The sequence below is a fragment of the Arachis ipaensis genome, chromosome B9, assembly GCF_059453495.1.
Source record: "Arachis ipaensis isolate K30076 ecotype BB chromosome B9, ASM5945349v1, whole genome shotgun sequence".
Lineage (NCBI taxonomy): Eukaryota > Viridiplantae > Streptophyta > Magnoliopsida > Fabales > Fabaceae > Arachis > Arachis ipaensis.
This window is the reverse complement of record NC_142444.1, coordinates 154,564,065-154,584,951: the sequence shown is the minus strand read 5'-3', so window position 1 is coordinate 154,584,951 and position 20,887 is coordinate 154,564,065. Positions and strand designations below refer to the sequence as shown.

The 20,887-nt window shown below is 39.7% G+C and overlaps 3 protein-coding genes, 1 long non-coding RNA gene, 1 other non-coding gene and 2 pseudogenes across 5 annotated transcripts; 1 reads left to right on the top strand and 6 right to left on the bottom strand.

Moving 5' to 3' along the window:
• Window positions 1-3,186: 3,186 nt before the first annotated feature.
• Window positions 3,187-4,955, bottom strand: LOC148546868 (uncharacterized). The gene is made up of 2 exons (XM_088499407.1): window positions 4,583-4,955; window positions 3,187-4,502 (listed from the first exon to the last, which is right to left on the bottom strand). Exons 1-2 carry the CDS (start codon window positions 4,953-4,955, stop codon window positions 3,187-3,189), a joined length of 1,689 nt encoding a protein of 562 aa, XP_088355533.1.
• A 1,006-nt stretch (window positions 4,956-5,961) lies between these two features.
• On the bottom strand, window positions 5,962-6,502 carry LOC107616223 (putative glycine-rich RNA-binding protein 1; annotated as a pseudogene).
• Window positions 6,503-7,504: 1,002 nt separating this feature from the next.
• On the bottom strand, window positions 7,505-8,262 carry LOC107618072 (uncharacterized; annotated as a pseudogene).
• A 2,776-nt stretch (window positions 8,263-11,038) lies between these two features.
• On the top strand, window positions 11,039-12,665 carry LOC107616224 (CASP-like protein 4C1). The gene is made up of 3 exons (XM_088499507.1): window positions 11,039-11,740; window positions 11,844-11,979; window positions 12,076-12,665. Exons 1-3 carry the CDS (start codon window positions 11,514-11,516, stop codon window positions 12,298-12,300), a joined length of 588 nt encoding a protein of 195 aa, XP_088355633.1. The 5' UTR covers window positions 11,039-11,513; the 3' UTR covers window positions 12,301-12,665.
• A 709-nt stretch (window positions 12,666-13,374) lies between these two features.
• Window positions 13,375-15,054, bottom strand: LOC148546867 (uncharacterized). Its single transcript, XR_015899780.1, has 2 exons — window positions 14,917-15,054; window positions 13,375-14,047 (listed from the first exon to the last, which is right to left on the bottom strand). It is a non-coding gene; the product is annotated as an uncharacterized LOC148546867 (long non-coding RNA).
• On the bottom strand, window positions 14,518-14,590 carry TRNAR-CCG (transfer RNA arginine (anticodon CCG)). The gene has a single exon. It is a non-coding gene; the product is annotated as a tRNA-Arg (tRNA).
• A 1,249-nt stretch (window positions 15,055-16,303) lies between the features above and the next one.
• OVA1 (methionyl-tRNA synthetase / methionine-tRNA ligase / MetRS (cpMetRS)) lies at window positions 16,304-20,883 on the bottom strand. Its single transcript, XM_016319560.3, has 12 exons — window positions 20,582-20,883; window positions 20,331-20,474; window positions 20,061-20,210; window positions 19,798-19,965; window positions 18,904-19,028; window positions 18,641-18,734; window positions 18,334-18,432; window positions 17,730-17,910; window positions 17,496-17,611; window positions 17,156-17,311; window positions 16,775-16,903; window positions 16,304-16,675 (listed from the first exon to the last, which is right to left on the bottom strand). Exons 1-12 carry the CDS (start codon window positions 20,837-20,839, stop codon window positions 16,502-16,504), a joined length of 1,794 nt encoding a protein of 597 aa, XP_016175046.1. The 5' UTR covers window positions 20,840-20,883; the 3' UTR covers window positions 16,304-16,501.
• Window positions 20,884-20,887: the final 4 nt, after the last annotated feature.

Genomic DNA, 20,887 nt, shown 5'->3' with positions numbered 1-20,887 from the left:
CGTGGTGGCTGAGCGGGAGAGCGAGGTGGCAGCACGCCTGCAACACGTTGGGGGCGTGCTGACTCACCACGCAGGGGGGCGTGGTACACTCACCACGCAGGGGGCGTGGTACTTGGAGGGCCGTGAAGCGCAGCAGAGTTGACTGCGGAGTTCCAACGCTGCTGCTGCACCACGCGGGGGGCGTGTTGCCAGACCTACCTGCATGCAGGGGACAGTCCCCCACCCCGGCAACCAGCGGCAGTTTGAGACCTTGATATATATATGCATCGGTGAGCTTCTCCTCCATTCATGATGTATTTCTTCTCATGCTATTGAGCTGAAGCTAAAATAAGAGAGAAGAAAAAAAGAAAGTGTGTGTTTGTGTTAGTCTATAGGTACTAGTGAAGAGAGTGTAGTGAGTAGTAGTGAATAGTGGTGAGTTTAAAAAAAAAATATTAGTTCTAAGAATTAAAAAAAAAATAGTACGTAATTATCTGGCGCCTGAAGAACATATTATCAACTATTTGGATCATCCTATTTATGTGAGTGGATAAATTTATTTTTTTGTTGTATTTAAAGTTTATTTTATTTTTTATGTGTTTCTATCTTTTTATGCATATATATTTTGTAATGAGAATATTATTGTGTAATTTATAAATATTTTAAGAATATAACAATAGTTTTTATAAAATAAACGTTAATAATAATAATAAGATGTATAATTTGTTATAATTTTTGTTATTATGAATATGTTGATGAATAAAAAAAATAGTTCGACTTTGTAAAAATAATAATAATATATTGTTATTAAAAATAATAATATATTATATTATAAAATAGTATATTATATTATATTGTTATTAAAATAGTATATTATATTATAATTAAAAAACTGAAAAATAAATAATTTGATAAATAAAAATTATTAAATATAATAATACGTGATAGATAAATATTATATTGTATTATATTGTTGTTAAAAAATTAAAAAAATAAATAATTTGATAAAATAAAGATTATTAAATAATATGTGATAGGTAAATAAATATTATTAAATATTGTTATTGCATAAATATGTTAATGTTTATTAAAATATTTATAAGGATTATTATTTAATTAATATAACATATATCTTTGTTGATGCAGCCTAACAGGAATTTGTTGGTGTGTAAACTGGATCCGCCACAGACGTGGAATCCAATGATGGAGAACTACTTACGCGCCACGGAATTCTACCACGTCTCTAGAATTGGAATCATAAGAGGATTTCACCCCATGCTAGCTGCTCTAGTTGAAAGGTGGAGGCCTAAAATCCACAGATTCGTATTGCCGATCGGTGAGGTTACAGTGACATTAGAGGATGTCGCTCATATATTCGGCCTACCCATTGATGGAGAGCCTGTCAGTGGATGGACAGATAGTAGTAGCGACTTCGTTCAAAGTCAGAGCATAGCGATATTCGGTCGTGAGCCATCAGTCAGTCATAATGCGAAGTCCTATATAAAGCTGGGTTGGGTTCGACGTATCAGAGACGCAGAGCCGTTGGACACTGAGGAGTCCACCAGGAGATACGTCAGGTGTCATATTTTCTGTTTGTTAGGGTCGACCCTATTCACGGACAGCCACCTGCCCCACAGCCACCTGTCCCACAGCCACCTGCCCCACATCATGCAGTATTTCAGCCGATTCCTTACTATATACCACAGCCACCGGCCTACAGTCATGGTAGCCATCACACTCAGGGCAGCCACCATTCTCAGCACTCTCAGCACAGCCACCACTCTCAGCACTCTCAGCACAGCCACCACGCTCAGGGCAGCCACCATTCTCATCACTGTCAACACAGCCTCCACGCTCAGAGCAGCCACCATTCTCAGCACAGTGACCACGGTCAGTCCGGCCAGCATCATGATCCCATACTTACCATTCCGTCCGGTACAGATTGGTTTGACTTCTCTAGCGGCGGACACGGAGATCAGCAACTACAGCATTGGACCAACGCTGGTTTGGGTGGCTGGTAAGATTTTAGTGGTATCCCTTCACTGTCGGTGTCAGCTGATCCACATAGGGCATCAGTAGATAGGGGTCATGGTTTGCTGGGTCGTACTACCGACCACACATCAGGGAGTACGTCATGTGATAGTGGTTTTATCCATCGTCAGCGGGCATACGCAGTTGTTGACACGTTCAACCCCGGATCATCCGCTCCAGCAAAGGTAGGCGGGTCGGCCGCTCCGACAGATGCAGGGGGGTCGGCCGCTCCTACAGAGGCAGGTGGGTCGACCGCCCCTACAGAGGCAGGTGGTTCGGGAGCTCTGGGGGTGGATGACTCAGTTCGAGGTCACCCATATGACTTACGAACGGAGCGAAATCCACCTGATAGGTATACTCCATCGCGGTTCGGTCTGGGCATTATGGGTAAGGGACTGAACTACTTAGCTGGAAAGAAGTGAGCTTCGGTTTAGGTTATCTAGATTTTATTTTCAGAATTAAGTTAAGGTAATTCGTGTTTAATATTTGGTTTGTTAACTTATGTAATCCGTAGTTCTTTTTTTGTATATTAACTTAAGAAAATCAGTTAATGAGAGTATTAAGCAGACATTAAAATATCAATAGATAGACTTCATTTGAAAAATACAAACACGTCTGATTTCAAAAGCATCAACTGACAAAATGATGGCAAATTAAAAAGTACAAACATGAGAATATTAAACTATGAACCAGTACCACTCGGTCTAGCACGCTGTGGACACCTACTCCGACTATGACCCTGAGCACCACAGAGATGGCATATCCGAGGACCACGCATGTCACGTGAGTCCATTTCATTCAAGTATCGGGTCAGTTTGGGCCTGCCTTTAGACGTTCGCCTCAGGGCGGGATTAGCGACCAATGTGGGTCCCTCATAAGCAGGTCATGTCTCGGGATCTCCTAATGGTGTGAACTCAAATCTATATACCTTACGAACTTCCGTCATCTTGTACACATCATGCACATACAACTGCCAATCGAGACGCTGGTTAGCACAGCAAGCAATAACATGGCGACATGGTATTCGTTCAACCTGAAAGTGTCCACAGTCACACGTCCGTCGCGCAAGATCAACAACTAACACCTTTCTAGTAGTCATTTCGCGCACCTCAAACACCTCATTTCGTCTATCAAAGCGGTGCACAACTATATTCCCAGCCTGTTGCATACTTGCTTCTATCCGCTGTTGCGCAAATGCGGAGTACGTATATCCAGCACGCTTGCGTTCATGAGTCTCGGCACTTTTCCGCGTAAAGAGTTCATTAACCTATAATATGTTGCTCGGACCAGCGCCAACACAGGTAGATTACCGGCACCCTTCAACACTGAGTTAATGCACTCGACAAGGTTCGTTGTCATATGGCCCCATCGATGTCCCTCGTCGAATGCCAATACCCAATGTCTGAGTCCGATGGCATCGCACCACCTGGCATATGCCTCGCCTCGCTCTTCCAACCTCTTATAGTTGATATTGTACTCCTCCACCGTTCTTGAATACCCTATGTTGACAACAAGCTTCTGCAAGTGAAGAACTTTGAATGCCCTTAGGAAGTTACTGCCGATGTGTCTTATACAAAACATCCACCATGCTCTTGGAGGTTGCCAGTCACCACCGGAACGATTAACTGCTGCCCGTATTGACTCATGCCGGTCTGAGATCATACCCACCCCGTCTTTTCTAACAACATACGTTCGCAGATTCCTGAGAAAGAAGTGCCACGCATCAGCTGTCTCCCCTTCCACCAAGGCAAAGGCGATAGGCACAATGTTCTGGTTCCCATCTTGTGCAACAGCGACTAGAAGTGTACCTTTGTATTTTCCGTATAGGTGTATGCCGTCAACCTGAACCAGGGGCTTGCAATGCCTGAATGCCCTAATGCATGGATTGAAACTCCAAAATACACGATGCAGTATTTTTACACCCTGTGCCTCCTCATTCCCGTTGTACAGTGGTCGTATTTCTATTTGGACAACTGAACCAGGCATCTTCTGCACCATGATCGAGAGCCACCATGGCAAGGCTTGGTAAGAATTCTCCCAACCACCGAAAATTTTGGCTATTGACTTCTGCTTTGCCAACCAAGCCTTTCGGTAACTGATGGTATAGTTGAACCTCGACTGGACTTCTGCAATTATAGATTTCACCTTGATGGTCGGGTCCGTCTCGACCAATGGCCTTATAGCCTCAGCAACTGTATCTGAGTCTAACTTTGAATGATCTTGTGAAATCGTTCCGATCGTGCAAGTGTGCCTACCGTTGTATCTGCGTATCTCCCAACAGCCTTTTTTTCGTATCAAGCTGGCTCGGATAAGCCAGTCACATCCATGCCCGTACATCTTGCATTTTTCATAGAACGTCTGTGGCTCAGACTCATACACCTCATAGTCAACTCCATTAGATATAGTGAAATTTCTAATTGCTGCGACGACCGACTTTCTACTACTGTATTCCATTCCAATCCGGAACTCTCCGTCCTCAGGATTAGCAACCCCTACAGAAAGTCAAAATCATCATTTATTGCTAAAGCCAATGTATAAACTAACAAAAACTTATTATTTAGTCAACATGTACCTATGTTTGCATATTCCGGAAACTCGGGGGTATGCATGGCCTCGAGATCCAACTCACGCATAAAAGGTGGAACGTCCATCGGTTGACTGCTCGACGGATGAACCACTACATTCTCTGCTGCTGCCTCAACTCCCACATCACTATCCTCATCTTCGTTGCCGGCCTCATAAGTGGATTCGAAGTCCTCTTCGCTGTCACTATTCATTCCTTCGTACACTGCAGCTCTATCATCATGTATATCTATATCGTTTTGAACCGCCACTGCCTCTACAATTTCAAACTCAACGTACAACTCAATCTGTGGGTGTCGCATCTGAGTCTGCCGGTGAATTTGAAACATATTCTGCATACTCGCTTCATTAGTGATCGGCATGTATCAAACTGTATTAGACCACCAAAAACTACAATCGGATTTCGATACAGAATTATGCTCACTCTCATTAATGTACCGTTTTCCATGCTTTGACAGAGGCCGTTCTGCAGCTCCATTAACGTCATCGTGCATGGAACCACAAACGAAAACAGATTCTGGGACACAAACCTCACTCCCTCATGAGTATTATGTATTATCTCATCATTCCGATACACCACCAAGTTTGCGGTGCCCTCCATTACACTAACAATAGCCTCAAAGAACACTCAAAACACACTCAAATCTTCTTCAGTATGCAAAATACTACCGGACTTTGCCTTATATAGAGAGGTGCACTTAGAACGCCCCCCGCGTGCTGACTCACTACGCCCCCCACGTGTTGCATAGTTGGACCAATGCACGTTCGCCACGTCAGCACGCCCCCGGCGTGCTGACTCAGAACGCCCCCACGTGCTTTCCATTCTCCGCCAACCTGTGATTGCCACGTCAGCACGCCCCATGCGTGCTGCTTTGTTGGCTCAACCAGATCAAGCCACGTAGCCTCCACGCCCCCCACGTGGTTCATGCAACACGCCTCCTGCGTGTTGTGCCTCCATCTGACACGTCCATCTTTGTGTAATACACACAGTTGCTCCATTTTCAGCCAATACACCATAATATTTTCCATATTTAAATTAATGAGCCAAAAAATACTCTATTAAAGATATTTTGACTATTGAAACAATGATGTTCAGATTTTATCAGATGTTATCAGATTGTACTTTTACCAATTTGTGATTCACATCAACACATTTTACCACATACATCACCATTTGACTAACGTCATTGAAAGAAAATCTTTCACGAATTGCAGCGGTGTGTAATAATAAAATTTTGAAGAAAAGTTAAAGAAAATGGATATGGGATATACCAATACTACATATTGAATATAGGCTTTGTCTTAGGTGGGGAAAGTATATTCAGGTTCTTGGTGGTCTTAAAAAAAATTATAAAATAAAATAGTAAATTATATAAATGCCCTCATCTTCTTCTTCTTCTCCCATCTTCTTCTTCTTCTTCTCACATTTTTTCCTCCGTAGCCACCGCCGCCACCACCGTTATCCACCTTCATGACGGCCCCACCTCCGTATCCACCACCACCGTCGCTGCGGCTAAATCTGCCACCACCATATCCACCGCCGCCTCCACTTCTGAAGCCACCTCTACCACCTCCGCCACCTCCACGGGATTGAGCCTCGTTGACAGTGATATTACGGCCGTCAAAGTTGGAGCCGTTCATGCCATCAATCGCATCCCTCATGGCTTGCTCAGAGATCAAAGAGCAGATCAGAGATCAGAGAAATCACATATCACGGATAAGATGGATAGCGGTAACAAATCCAAATCCGAATCGGTGTTCAGATTCCAATTGATGATGCCTACAATAAACGGACCTTCGATTCAACGATTTCTCTGTAGGCAGAGAAGGCTTTCTCTAGAGCTTCATTATCGGTGGCCCATGGAAGCCCACCAACGAAGTACCGGAACTCAACATCTACTATAGCCATTGAAATATCTAGATAACGACGACGGCGGCTCAGTGACGGCAAGACGCGGATGAACGACGGCGAAGACGGCGCACGCAGAGGCAATCCGAGAAGATGACGACGACGACGACTCCTCGTGGCGGTCGTGCTCCTCCTTACAGCTATTCCTGCATATGTAATAAAAAGAATTTTTTAATGACGTTTTAGTTTTAAAAAACAGCCTTTTATCGTTAGCTATAGCTATCTAAAACTCCCTGGTTGCAATGCGGTAGCTTTCTACGGGGGTCTATTACTAATCAACATAAAAGCATCAACTTCGGGAGATTGAGCTTCAGTACCTCCTTTAATTTAATTAATTTAATTTAATGAACACACTACAGGCCTAACTTATTATTCGATATAATGAGAAGCACCTTTATTGAACTAGAACCCTTATCCCCCAACGGATCTACCCAGTAATGTGTGATGAGTTCTGACCTCGAAGGCCCATTCGTCGTACGGAATGAGTATGACTTGGCTACAAGGGAAAGAAAGCGGCCAAGAGATCTAGCTTCTTGGAGGACCGGTTGCTAGCCACATCATCATCCCGAGCTTTTCCTAAGGCGGATTGGCGGTCCCATGCCCATATTGAGAAAGGATGAGCCCTATGAACTAGCTATTCCGTGTCTGCCGAACTTTACGATGGAGGGCTTTCCCCATTCGAGTATTGAATTTTTCCAACCGGGTGAGCACCGTTAATGTCTCTAGTAGATAGACTCTACAAGGAACCTGGATCAGAGGAAGAAGGACATGTTTTTGAAGTCTCGAGTCTCTATCCCCTCCCTAGTGCTGCTTACAAGGACCGATTTTCCTACTACCGTGTAATGGCGATATCTGCCTCGAAAGCCTCGGCTTGCTTTGTCTCCTAGTGGTGCTTTCCCGTGGAGCGACCGTGAGTCAGGTGGAGTAGCCCTATTCCACTCCATCTACCTCCCGAGACAATAATCCACCAATAGATTTTTTTTCGAGGTAACGTAGAGGATAAAAGGTTTCCCAGGCTGTGCTGAGAGAGGGTTGTAGCTTTATTGTTGGTTTACCTTTCCATGGCAGGGTTAGTGGGAGTGAGTTGGATACTTCTGCGGGCCACCAAGCAGCACAAGAATCCCGAAGCCGTTAATCCTTTGTTCCCCGTCAATTTCCTCACCCCGTCCCACTCCTTCAATGCCGCCGCCGCGGGCTTCGGTTTTGCTTCCTCCGGTGGTGCTTTATCTTTATTCCCATGAGATCGCAGTACCCTATCGCCGAGATCTTGTGCAGCGCCGGGAAGTTGGAGGCTTCCACGACCATGGCGCCGATGTTCATGACGCCGTGGAACCTCCCCGACGGCCGGCAAATCTGGACGGCGCTGAAGCAGGGTGTTCTGGCAGCGTCGGGGCCCAAAATTGGATAGGGAGAGAGGAGAGGATGTTGCTGATGAGGAACCTGATGGTGCCGATGAGGTGGTTGCGGAAGGTGCCGACGTCGTAGATGGCGACGGAGATTCCGGAGGTGTCGCTGGCGAGGAACTTGTTGTTCTAGGTAGAGTTGTGGTCGCCATCCTTGTCGACTCGGGTTCGGAGCTTGGTGGAGGGGTCGATCCATGTGAGGGCGTAGGTTTGGAGCCTCCGCCGTGGAGACGAAGGTGGCTGCAGTCCTTGTGCTGAGATCAAGTTGATCTCCAATACTTGCTCCTGCATCTTCGCCGGCGACGCCATTCTCTCTCTCTAGAACCCTACCGCACCGTCGTCTTTCATTCTTTCTTCTTCAATTTCCGGTAAGATCGACGGGCGTGATGAACCAAGAAAGAATCAACGGTTCTGATTCCGACGAAGGGAAGAGGTGCCTGATGATGTTGAGAGAAAATGAATGTTATCGTTCGAGCGCAAGCACTAAGTAAGTAAACTACCTTATGTTTTTTATTTAACAATTGGGATACAGGTTTCACCATACTTATAATCCATCTTTCATTATATGCTAATTTCTGTCTTTGAGTTGAGTTTATAGTATAGCGAAGCTCAGCTGCTGAGGATAGACTATCAGTCTTGTTTGCTATAGCTTGAATCCGTGATTGACCTATATTTAATAAATTGTTTGCTAGCTTGACTCCAGAACTAGTAGAAGGAAGAAAGCGATGATCGGTCTATCCCATTAAGTACCATTAAGCGTAATCCCGTTAGCCAATGAAAGAACTACTTTTCTTAGCCCAGGGTGATGAAAAAAAATGAAAAGAAAGGACAAAAATATAATTTTAAAATAGAAGTATTTATAAAAATATTTAAACATATATATAATTACTATATTATTAATAAAAGTTTTAAATCTGAACCATTGATTCAAAAATTTAATGGCCATAATTTATAGAGAATCTTAGACCATAAAAGTCTTGAAAATACTTTTTCTACTTAAAAAAGCTCCTTGAATATATATTATCATTTTAAGTTAACATTTGATCCATAATAATTCCTAGTTATATTTATAAAAATTTATATATAAAATATATATAATTTATACTTAGATTTATTAAAATTTACACACGTCAATATAGTTTGTATCTGTATTTATTAAAATTTATAGATATAAATTAATAAAATTTATTTGTTAAATATAATTTAGTATTTGTTAAAAATTATTAGTTCCAAAATTTTTTTATTTTAAATTTTAAATAAAAATTGTAACTTTTTAGTTTTTGATATTTTAAAAATAATATATTTACAATTTTATTAATTTAAAAATTAAAAAGATAATAAAGAAAATGAATTATGACTTTCCTTTATCCCTGAATAAAAATAAGATTATTGCCGACCAAAATGAGAGTGGCTTTATAGGAACCGTGGTAATGGGGCATTAATTGGAGAAATATCATATAGTATCCTCTTTATCCCTTCCGTAATGTGGGGTTTACCATTACTAAACAATAACTAATCATGCATAAATTATTCGGAGGGGGTGGTGGTGTCAGGGGACACGTGTTGTATGCACAACAAGTGCAGCAGTTGTCGGAACGGGCAAGCAGACCCTCATTGCTTGATTGTAATGGATCCATGGAATGCCCAACTATGCTTCAAGTTTTGGTCCCTTCTCCTGAGGCCTTGAGAAATTTTCAGCCCATAATGTTGATTCATTGACCCAAATCCATACGGTTTCTGAGAGACTAGCTAGTTAGTAGATACTTGCTGCATTTTCAATATCTATCCTCAATCTGGATGAATCTCTTCAGAAACATGCATTTTTATTGTGAGAATGCAAGAATATATTCCTTCTCTAAAAGTACTTTATAATTATAAATAAATAATTTAAAAGGGTGTGTATAGTAATACACACACTTTACAGAGATGCTCACGTTAAGAGAGTTTTTCATCCTTTGAATTTAGTGGATAGGCTTATATATGTTATTATATCAAAAGCAACGCATACCCATTTATAGTTAGTTTGATTATCACGTTTAATCTTTTCATCTTGTTATCTGCATAAAGAATAGAGAGAGGGCTGAGTTTAGAAGGAAAGTTAGTTGCTATGTGAGAGACCTGAGAAGTCTCAAGTGAACAAATGTTGTAAATCCCTAATACAATTATTTAATTGTATATTGCTGTGGTACTGCAAAACTGTCTAGTAGTAATAAAAGTTCTTAGACAACAAAAGAGGTCCAAATCCTAAAATATGAAAGGAACATTTGAATGCAAAATACAAAAATGCATGTATTCTATTGCCCATGTTGACATGCTAACAAAAGTCAAAGCAATTTGTTTTGTTCATGTAGAAAGGGATGTTAGTGTCAAAGTGAACACACGAGGTCAACATAATCAACGATATAAAGAATTATAAAATTGTAAAAATATATAAGAAGTAGGACATCCTGTCTTCTCTTCAATGATAGAAGAAAACTCAAAATCAGTTTATCGCAAAGGCTTAGTGTGAAAGCATAGAGAAAAATGATATTGACAGCAATGCTTTTGTCCAATTATTTGATGAAGAACCCACCCATATTCCTACACTATCACGTGTTGAGTTATTTATTATTGGTATTAGTTATTAGTTACTTCCAAAGGGTAGACACAATCATGAATGATTACCAAAGGGATAAGAATGCCAACTGGTAGTGCTTAAGAGTTACGAGATTTCTCAATTTGGGTTATACAACTTTAGATAAGTAAAAAGTTAGATGGTTCATGTTTTCATAATAACTATTAAAAAATTACCATAATACAGTAATACTTGCTGTTAGTTTTAAATGTATTGTTCCTAATTGAATGTACCTTTTTCTTTTAACCAAAAATAGGAAGACTCGAATTCGCAACCTCTTAAATGAATATAAAAAAATTATACTATTTGAACTATAACTCATTGACCCTAATTAAATGTACTTAATTAAATAAGAGTTTAACTAATATATATTCTACAAATATCTATATTAACATTACTATTAGAAAACAAATATAAAGTTTTTTTTATTTTTATAGAAACGAGTTTGATAAACTGTTTGGTAAATTTGTTTTTACTTAAACTGTTAAACAGCAGTGTTGAACCTCAAAGTATCAAGATGAGCAATTTCCCAAGATTAGAAGTGTGCGCCCCGAAAAGGTTGAACTAAGCATGAAAATGTAACCAACGGAGATTAGAAAAAGAGAGGAAAAAGAAAATGTGAAAAGAAGGAGAGAAGAGATGAGTAGCGACTAGCGACCACAACTGCCTCTGCCTGCACGCGTTCTGCTTCGAACGACTTTTGTCAAACACATACCATGCAGTTTCTCAATCCTCTCTCTCACCAATAATCAAATTTTAAACCCTCTCTCTCCACTCTGCTTTTTAGCCTCCTCCTCCTTTATTCTGTGGCCAGTCATGGAACTCTTGTTCTCTCCCGTGATTGTGACCACTTCCCCCTAAAATTAAAATCCTTTTCACCAGAATAAGCAAAACAGGAAAGAGAAAAAAGAATAGTTATTCCACATGATTTCACCTCCTCCTCCTAATAATCATCAGGAAGATTACGACAGCGTTAGTTTCAACGGCAACGGACATGCGCTCTCCTCAGCAGCTCCGCAACGGTAACCGCTCACCGCAGGAGCATCATCATCCACCGCGGTTCCACTCCACGGTGGCGGAGCACAAACTGCGTCGTTTCAACTCCCTCATCCTCCTCTTCCGCCTCGTCTCCTTCTCCTTCTCCCTCGCCTCCTCCGTCTTCATGCTCACCAACACTCACGACTCCGCATCTCCTAAGTGGTACCACTATGACACCTTCAGGTTAATACTACCTCCTGCTTCCCTCCTTCTTTCGAGCTAAGTCAACTCAAAACAAGCAAATTAAGAAAAAATGGTAAATTGGCGTCATGGATTTATTTTTCAGATTCGTTCTAGCTGCAAATGCGATAGTGGCGGTTTACTCACTGTTCGAATTGGGCGCGTCGGTGTGGGAGATCTCAAGAGGCGCCACGCTCTTCCCCGAGGTGCTTCAGGTCTGGTTCGACTTCGGCCATGACCAGGTCAGTTACGAATTTCGATTTTCTTTCTCTTTCTCTCACTACTGTGTGAAAGGGTAAGGGTGAGGGTGAGAGTGATACTGTGTGGTGCTGGTGCAGGTGTTCGCATACCTGCTATTGTCGGCGAGTGCAGCGGGCACGTCGACGGTCAGGACACTGAAGGACGCGGGGGACGCGTGTACGGCCAGCAATTCGTTCTGCGTGCAATCGGACATCGCGATCGCGTTGGGCTACGGTGCGTTTGTGTTCTTGGGGTTCACTTCTCTGCTATCGGGCTTCCGAGTCGTCTGTTTCATAATCAACGGTTCGCGTTTTCACCTGTGAGTTGTGCCATGCCATGCCATGCCATGCCGCGTGCAGCGAAGGGGGTTACCGGTCAGAGAAAAAGAGAAGGGAATATTTGGGTGGGGTCAGGTTTGGTCTGGTCTGAGTCTGAGGAGGGTGCTTCTTCCTCTTCTTTTTTCACTGTAGGCCAAACGCGCTACTGTGGATATGGACTGACAGGGTTCAAGTGTGATCTTGATTTTTGAGCCATCTCATGCTCTGCGTTCCCGTTACATTCGAATTTAAGTCTATCGATTTCATAAATTCATTTTTTAATTTTTATTAGTGTTAAGTAGTAAAATATTCTTCAATATGTAATTGCTTTTCTGATAAAGAAGTGCTCCTTCTGCCAATTTGGCACGCCATTTCATCCCCTTTCTATTGTTAATCCGTACACCTCATATTCACTTCCAATGTTTTATTGGCCTTTCTACTTTTAAAAATTTAAAATTCATAGACTTATAAAATAAACACAACTAGCAATTTATCGATGGCTCTAGCCGTCCTTTCTCCCTGCCGTGTAGAAATTATGAAAAGCCGAATAGATTTTGGACTAGAACAAATGGTAGGAAAAGACTAAACTCAAAAGGCAAATACGCTCGACCAAGAAAAGTTCCAAATTCTCCCGTCACTTCTTATCCCCTATTATTAAAAAAGAAAAATGGTTTAAGCTTGGAGACATATCGTATCTCAGTCACTATTCATTGGCAACACATTGTAGAGTAGCAAGAGGAAGAGACATCACCACGAGAGAGAGAGAGAGAGAGAGAGAGAGAGAGAGAGAGAGAGAATAACAAAAAGAGAGAAAGAGACATTATTGATTTGATTGCATCACATTCTCCTACTCACTAATTTGGTGCTAGTATATGATGCTTCTAATGGAAGAAACAGATCGCTCGCATAATCACAAGCTGCTAAAATTCTACCGGCTTTTTTACCTTTTCTTCTACCATGTACATATTGGTGGGATCGGAAAAACTACCCAAAACTGAATAAGTAATTATTAGAGTAATTTAAAGAATTGACTCCTGTATTTTTACCAAAGCTAATACAAAAGTTAAAATTAAAGTAGCGTACACATGACAACCATTAAATCAAAATTGAATGTGGTAAACTTATGTTTGCCACGATATCAAACATATGGCAAGATTTCTATTAAAACAGTATAATTCAGATTAGACGATGGACAACTTAGCTTGAATCTAACATCACTGCAAATTATATGGCGGATTGCCATCTATTGCAGTCTCGCAAATCAGACATGTTCCGAGGTATACACAAAAGATGAAGAGCCCTAATTGGGAGAATCTATCCACTACAAAGGGATATAACCACCAGCCTGACCATAGCTTTGGAGAAGCAATCAGAAAGGGGATCAAGGATTTCTATGATTTCATTAAAGCATGGATTTATCAAGACAGAACAACAATTAGGATTGTGTACTGTACTCTTCAACCGTTCAAGCTTTGATCTCTAGACCACCATTTCAGCGATGATTCTCTACTCAGCTTTCAATGCTAGAAAAATCTAAGCCATAATCCTTGGGCTCTTCCTGCATTTCCTTGAACCTCATCCGTCAAAATGGGACGGTATGGGCAACTGCTATAGCAGTGGAATCCACTGTCCCTGCACCAGATTATTGCCTAGAGAGGTTTTGCATTGCAACATCCGTATCACCAAAAATTCCTCAGCATTTCTATGTCCTCACTCCAAAAACCTTGTTTTAACTTAGTCACAGACTCATGTCCTGCATTTGCGGCATAATGTTGTGGATTCTCAACTTAAAATAATCACTGGTCAATCCATGAATACAAAAGCAAGAAACTATGGGGAAAATACATAGAGGCAACACCAGCAAAACACAGGCAGAGACAGTGGACAGAAAAGAGCATCCCACCGTCATATCTTTAGTTACTAATAATTTATCCTGCTCCCCCCTCTATAAAGTAATTCCTGTGACTCTCAATTCCACTGAAGGATTGAATATGTAAAAGAAGATTTTAAAATCCTAAAGGAACAAAAACTACCATTTGAATTTGATTTCCCTTTTACTGATAACACAATCTGAGGAATCATTCAAACGCATCATAATATTCATCTTATTAAGTGAAGCACACACAAAAAACACACAAGATGGAGTTCCAAACACTTCAGGAATGCATTGCATGCAGGAAACAAAACTACACTGACAGAGAGGAAGAACGCAAAAAGGAAATGCGATCGCAGTGGGATTCGAACCCACGACCTTTAGATCCGGAGTCTAACGCGATATCCACTCCGCTATGCGATCGTTATACGAGAACTACTCGAATGCAAATAGCTTGAAGGAGGTTCCAAGGGAACCAACATTTTGACTTCAGGATTTGACGTAGATCTATAGATCTAACTAAGAAGTAAAAAGCGAGAAGAAGAGATCATCGCATAATTTGGATTTCGATTATTGCAAAGATGAAAAAACAAACAAAAAATATCTAACCGGAAATTGAAGCACGGTACATGTAAATTGGCGAAGATCAAAGAAAATGAATAACAACGTCTATAAGTGTATAAATATTTTGAAAAGAAAAAAACAAAAAAAAAAACCTATGATCGCGAGAGACTAGAGAGAGATGGAACCTGATTTGCTTGTCAGTTTTCTCCGACGGAAGGAGTGAAGTGGGGGGTGGAATCGCTTGGTGGTTCAAGATTTGTGGTTGGGGCTTGTGGGCCTAACACTGTAAAATTCAAGTAGGACTGGGCCTTCCTACCTGCACATGAACGAACACGTGCTATTATACATCACGTTAAAAACTTAAAAACCATCTGGGCGTCGGAATTTTCCGAATGGAAGTCTAGTACCAACAATTTTGTTAAATTTTGGCAAGTATGTAACTAGCAAAGAAAAATAATCTCACATCAATCTTACACTATTAAAATCATCATTAATAGCTATTTGATGACTACAAATTACAAAAATTGCTGGTGCCTAACATTCCTCTTTCCGAATAAATGAAATTTTAATTGATCCAATAAAGATTTCCAAACTGAATTTGTGACTCCCTCAGTCCGTTCATCTTTATCAATAAGACAATAACCAAGTGGAGGAGTGCTGGGGCAGCAACTTTTATGATTTGTAGCCATCAAATAGTCATTAATGATGTTTTTAATAATGTGAGATTTTATCCAATAGTATAGGATTACTCACTTTTTTTTTACTAGTTACATACTTGCTAGAATTTAATAAAGTTGATGATCCCCTAGATTTTTACTAACCAAGTGAGTTAATACGTTATGTTGTCACGATGCACGTATGGAAATGACATGGTTTTGTAGCTTTTGCAAATTAGAAAAAAGAAAAAACAAAGACATCGTATAACATTTATAACAAGTTACATTACATACAAATCGACGTCGTTTTCATTTGTATACTGTAACAACTTAACATTCTAACTCAAATTGTCATTAACAAAAATAAATTTAGAAGCTAACGCCAATTATGAGTCAAAATTTGGAGATCCGAACTGGGTCCAATTTTTCGTATTATTTTTGTTATCTTAGGTCTTAGCAGAGATAGACATTTGTTGCATACATTTTTGCTTCTTTTAATTTTGGAGGGATAAAGAGTTTTTGGCTGAAACTTATGTGGTTTATTTTCATAGTATAGGTGGAGGATACACAAAAAAAAAAAAAAAGCTCTAACAATGTGTTCTGTGTTTGAAATTTCCAATAAAGTTAATTTTAAACAAACTTTTACGCAGTTAAAAAAAATCCATTACTGACCACTCTGCTTGCGTGCAAAGAAATTAGCGCAGAGGGGTGAAGCACAACGAGAAATTAAAGCACTAAAATTTATTGTTCGCCTAAGGAACCCAAAAAATTACCATTCAAAATTGGAAAAGTCTAGAGGACCAACAACTTTTTTGTTTTTTGGCCAGTACTTAACCATCAAAAGAAAAGTGAGTGATTTCTCACCATTGGATGTAATCTCACACCATTAAAAACATTATTGATGGCCAATTGATGGTTACAAAATACCAAAGTTGTTGCCCCCTAGCATTGCTCTTAAAAATTTATATACATACATATACATTAGAAACTTATGCTGTTTTTGCATACGCATGTGTCCAAATATTTGAATACGTATATTAGCAAAAAATTAGTTTTTACAAGAGGCTCAAAATGAGAGAGAGAGAGAGAGAGAAATGCATCCAAGTTGTGATATCTAAGCCCCGGCGACTTGCTGGGCTTGTTTCATCTTCTTGCCTTTACTTTTCATTGTCTTTCCAACTGCAACACCTTTGTCCACATCTTCAGTTTGGTTTTCAATCCTTGCAAAGACTGGTTTTGGTTGAGCCATGACTTGGCCACCTTTAAGCCCGCCCCACTTTGTGTCTCCCTATAATACAACAAAAAATAGAAATTAAAATTAGCCAACAGAAACCATCAAGTGCTGATGATGGGTAGTAGAAGCATCTGTGTGAAAGAAGAAAGAAACCCAAGTTGCTGCATCGAATTGGTCCCGGGAATAGCCAAGCTGTTCGTATATTCTCCAACTCAAGCTCGGTGTAACAGGAAGTAATGCAATTGCAATAATTCTCGCCGTCTCCAATATAATTACAAGATCCTGCACCAACATCATCAGAAAAAAAAAATGAATTGGTTAAGCTTATTATACTTCGTTAAGATGGAAAACAAAGTTCAATGCGAGGAAATGACAGTGTTCATGAACCATATGATGCCACTATTGTAACCAAGACTAGAAAGCATTCATTGCAAGTGAAACATCTTAATATTGTAATGATGTAACTTCTATTGAGAGCAAATGGAATTTTACAACAGTATATAAATACATCAACAAATGGTTGTAGTAAATTACCTTCGCAGCTGCTTCAGAAGCAGTCCCACCTTGCTTAAACAGAGACCATGGTGCTCGCTCATCCATATAGAAATTACCAACATTACCAATCTCAAGAACAGCTTCACAAGCTGATGACAGGGAAAGATTCTCATAGTGCATACGAGCTTTATCAACCTACAAATGTAAACAACGGTAAACCTTTGCCTCAGAGCAAACTCCCCGAACTCACAAACAATGGTGAAAAATTGGCATAATCTCTAACTGGTGAAAAATTGGCATAATCTCTAACTGCTGAAAAATGGCTCACTTTAAATTCAATACAGAAATAATGAAAAACCTAGAGTTCCTAAGACTTTACCAGCTTCTCTACGTTGTCTTTGAATTCATTTCCTTCCGCTGCAGTAGTAGAATCAACCACCAGAGTTGATTGGCAGTTCTTTTTTAGAAGTCCCAGTGTACGATTAAGAAGATTTCCTGCAAAAATAATGAAGGAAATGCATACCAGACTTGACATTGAAGTCTTAAATAAAAATTTAAAAAATAAATAGAAGTGACTGAATGTTACAAGCAAAGAAAGCAAAGCTAAAAATACCGATTGTGTTGGCAAGATGTGCATTCACAATATTGATGAAGCGTTCCTCTGAATAGTCTCCATCACTGCCGAATTCCACCTCTCTGAGGAAGAAGTATCTAACTGCATCTGTCCCAAATCTATGAACTAATTCATTTGGTTCAAGAGTATTCCCTAGTGACTTTCCCATCTTCATGCCATCCTAACATTTTCAAAATAAAAAGCATTGCTGCATGAAATAAAATTTAATATAAGAACCAGATTCATAAAACTTTGGTCTCTAAGCTTTTAGTAACCCATATTTTGTTAAACAATTGATTCAATCAAACTATCCCAAGTCAAATAATAGTGATAATAATAACTACGATTATTATTGATGTTGTTGATCTTTTTCAATAGCCATGGGTTGTTTTCAAGAGGTGCCTCAGAGAGAAGCAAAGCACCTTAAATTTTATTACTATTATTACTACTACTATCATTATTAACAATAATACTGGACTTTTCTCAGCTATTACAACTATCATCTCTTGGGAAGAAAGTAGTGGAATACAAGGAAGTTATACTTGCTATAACAATTACTTCAAGAAGAAACATAAGAAATAGTAAGCATGTTCAACTATATTACCTTTGTCAAGAATCCATGCCCAAAAACCATTTTAGGAAGACTTAGTCCAGCAGACATTAGCATAGCTGGCCAGTAAACAGCATGGAAGCGTAGAATATCCTACAGATATTAAAAAAAATAAAAAAGATAAAAAAATGTTAGATAAAAAATACCAGCAAAAAGGAAAACTACAAATAAATTGTGGGATCATTTGACCTTTACAAGTTATTACCACTGAAAATGGTTACAAATATCTTGCTTAAATGATAGTAAAATATATGTAGTAGAATATTAAACGAAAAGAAGGAAAATAAAATAGGGGGCATACCTTACCAATCAAGTGCAATGCAGCTGGCCAACCTGAAGAAACAGCATTTAGTAGATCAGGCTGCTCCTGCTCATCAGATAGCGCTGATATATAGCTGCAAATACCAATAGAAAATAAAAAGTACGTAGTAGAAATTTAGTAAGGCAGGTTGCAATTTAAATATTCAATCAAATAAATATTATAAGTGATATAGTAGCACTCTGAATTATTGTTAAACATTTTTCATGAATTCAGCAATAAATTTTGGGGGAGGGGGTTCTTACCCAAGTAAAGCATCAAACCATACATATATAGTTTGACTTCTGTCATTGGGAATAGGGATTCCCCAATCAACTGATGCTCGTGAAATAGAGAAGTCCCTAAGGCCACCTTTAACCCAGCTTTGAACCTTGATGTATAAGAAAGAAATTAGTTTTTAAAGAAGATAATATTCAAGAAACTCCATTTAAAGATATACCTAAAGAGACAATATGAAGTTCATTAGATACCCATTATTACCTATAGTTTGTAGTTTAAACAGCTATAATTTCTAATATGCTTGGGCTCGAATGAGGGAGTTGGTAGAAGTGCAAGTACTAAAACCAATCAGAGTCTAACACCTTGCAATTTATATTTGACTTAAAAAATGAAACTCAAATTCAAGCTTTAGTTTGACTTCTAACAAAATGAAGTCAAATTCAGATTTGTGACCACAAAATTACTGAAGTGGCAGTAGAAACTCTATTGTCTTTAGTCACACAACCTTATAAACATATAAGATATAATATAAAGTCATGTCTGATTGGCTGAGTATTGAAGATTCTTATAAAAATTTATCAAATGTTAACTATAATAGGATGCTTCTTTTGGTTTTAGGTTTCTTGCTATCTTGGAGCATTATTGGACAGGCCTCATCATTAACTCAAGCACCACCCAAGGCTTAAGAGACGTAAAATGGCTTAGGTACATTGGGATTGTTCACCTGTATCTACGCCAATCCCAGAAACATATAAGTTCCATTTCTCAATCTACTCTGAAAGTACTGGCACTGAATGCAGCTAAATGAGCTCTGAAGATAAAATTTTATACAAACATGACACGCAGTAGACTAAAAGTGCAATTGACAAAGGCAACTAAAATATAGTTACAAAGACAAAAAGGATTCTTCATTGCCTTACCTCGTTTAAACGGAAAGAAGGTTGCACAAAATTCGGGTTTTTATTCAAAGCTTCCTCTAATGACTTCTGGTATTTTGAAAGTGCAAAGAAATAGTTTTCCTCTTTCCTAGAATCACATGGCTTTAGGTGAACAGGACAGCAATTATTCTCAAGCAATTCCTTCTCATCCTGCATCAAATAGCAAGACACTCTTCAAGACTGCTTGTACATAAAGTCACCGGACCCTTCAAAACAAAGAGCCCATACAAAGTCCAAACTATCACCTTGTATTCCTCGCAGTTCACACAATAAAGTCCCTCGTAATCCGCTTGATAAATGTCACCTTTGGCGAGCACTCTTGAATAAAATTCCTTCACAATTGCTTCATGCTTACTATCAGTTGTTCTAATGAATTTGTCGTAGGAAATATCTAACTGCAATCAAAAGGAATAACAAAAGAATATCACCAAAAATAGGAAGCACCAATCTGAATGTTCAACGATTAAAGCAAAATAAAGCGTAGATATTCCAGCAAATATTAAGGAGTGAGTTACATCTTTCCACAGTGTCTTGTAAGCTTGTGAGATGACATTGCAGTGATCAAGTGGGGTGGAACCCTGGGCCATTGCAGCAGCTGCAATTTTTTCTCCATGTTCATCGGTGCCAGTAATGAATATAACTTTCTTTCCCAATAGTCGCTGTCAAATGATGAAGTCACAGACACTTAACACAAAATAATCACTTCAAAGCAGGTAATTTCAATTCCCAAATTTTAGAGTGAAATGGAGCAGAAAGGGAGTTGGACCTGAAAGCGAGCAACGGCATCGGCGGCGATGGTGGTGTAGGCGCTGCCCATATGGGGAGGGGCATTGACGTAGTAGAGAGGGGTTGTGAGGACAAAGGATTCGCCATTTGTGGTGGAGCATGTGCAGAACAAAGCTCTGCGGTTAGGGTTCGGAGAAGAGTAGAATCTGAGGGGCCTGTGAGAGAATCGAGAATCTCTGGGGCGCAGAGAGACGTGAGAAGGGTTCAGAAGGGAGAGAGTGTTCATTCTAGCTGCCATGCCACTTCTTATCTTAGGACTCCTAAACGGATAAATAAAAATATAAAT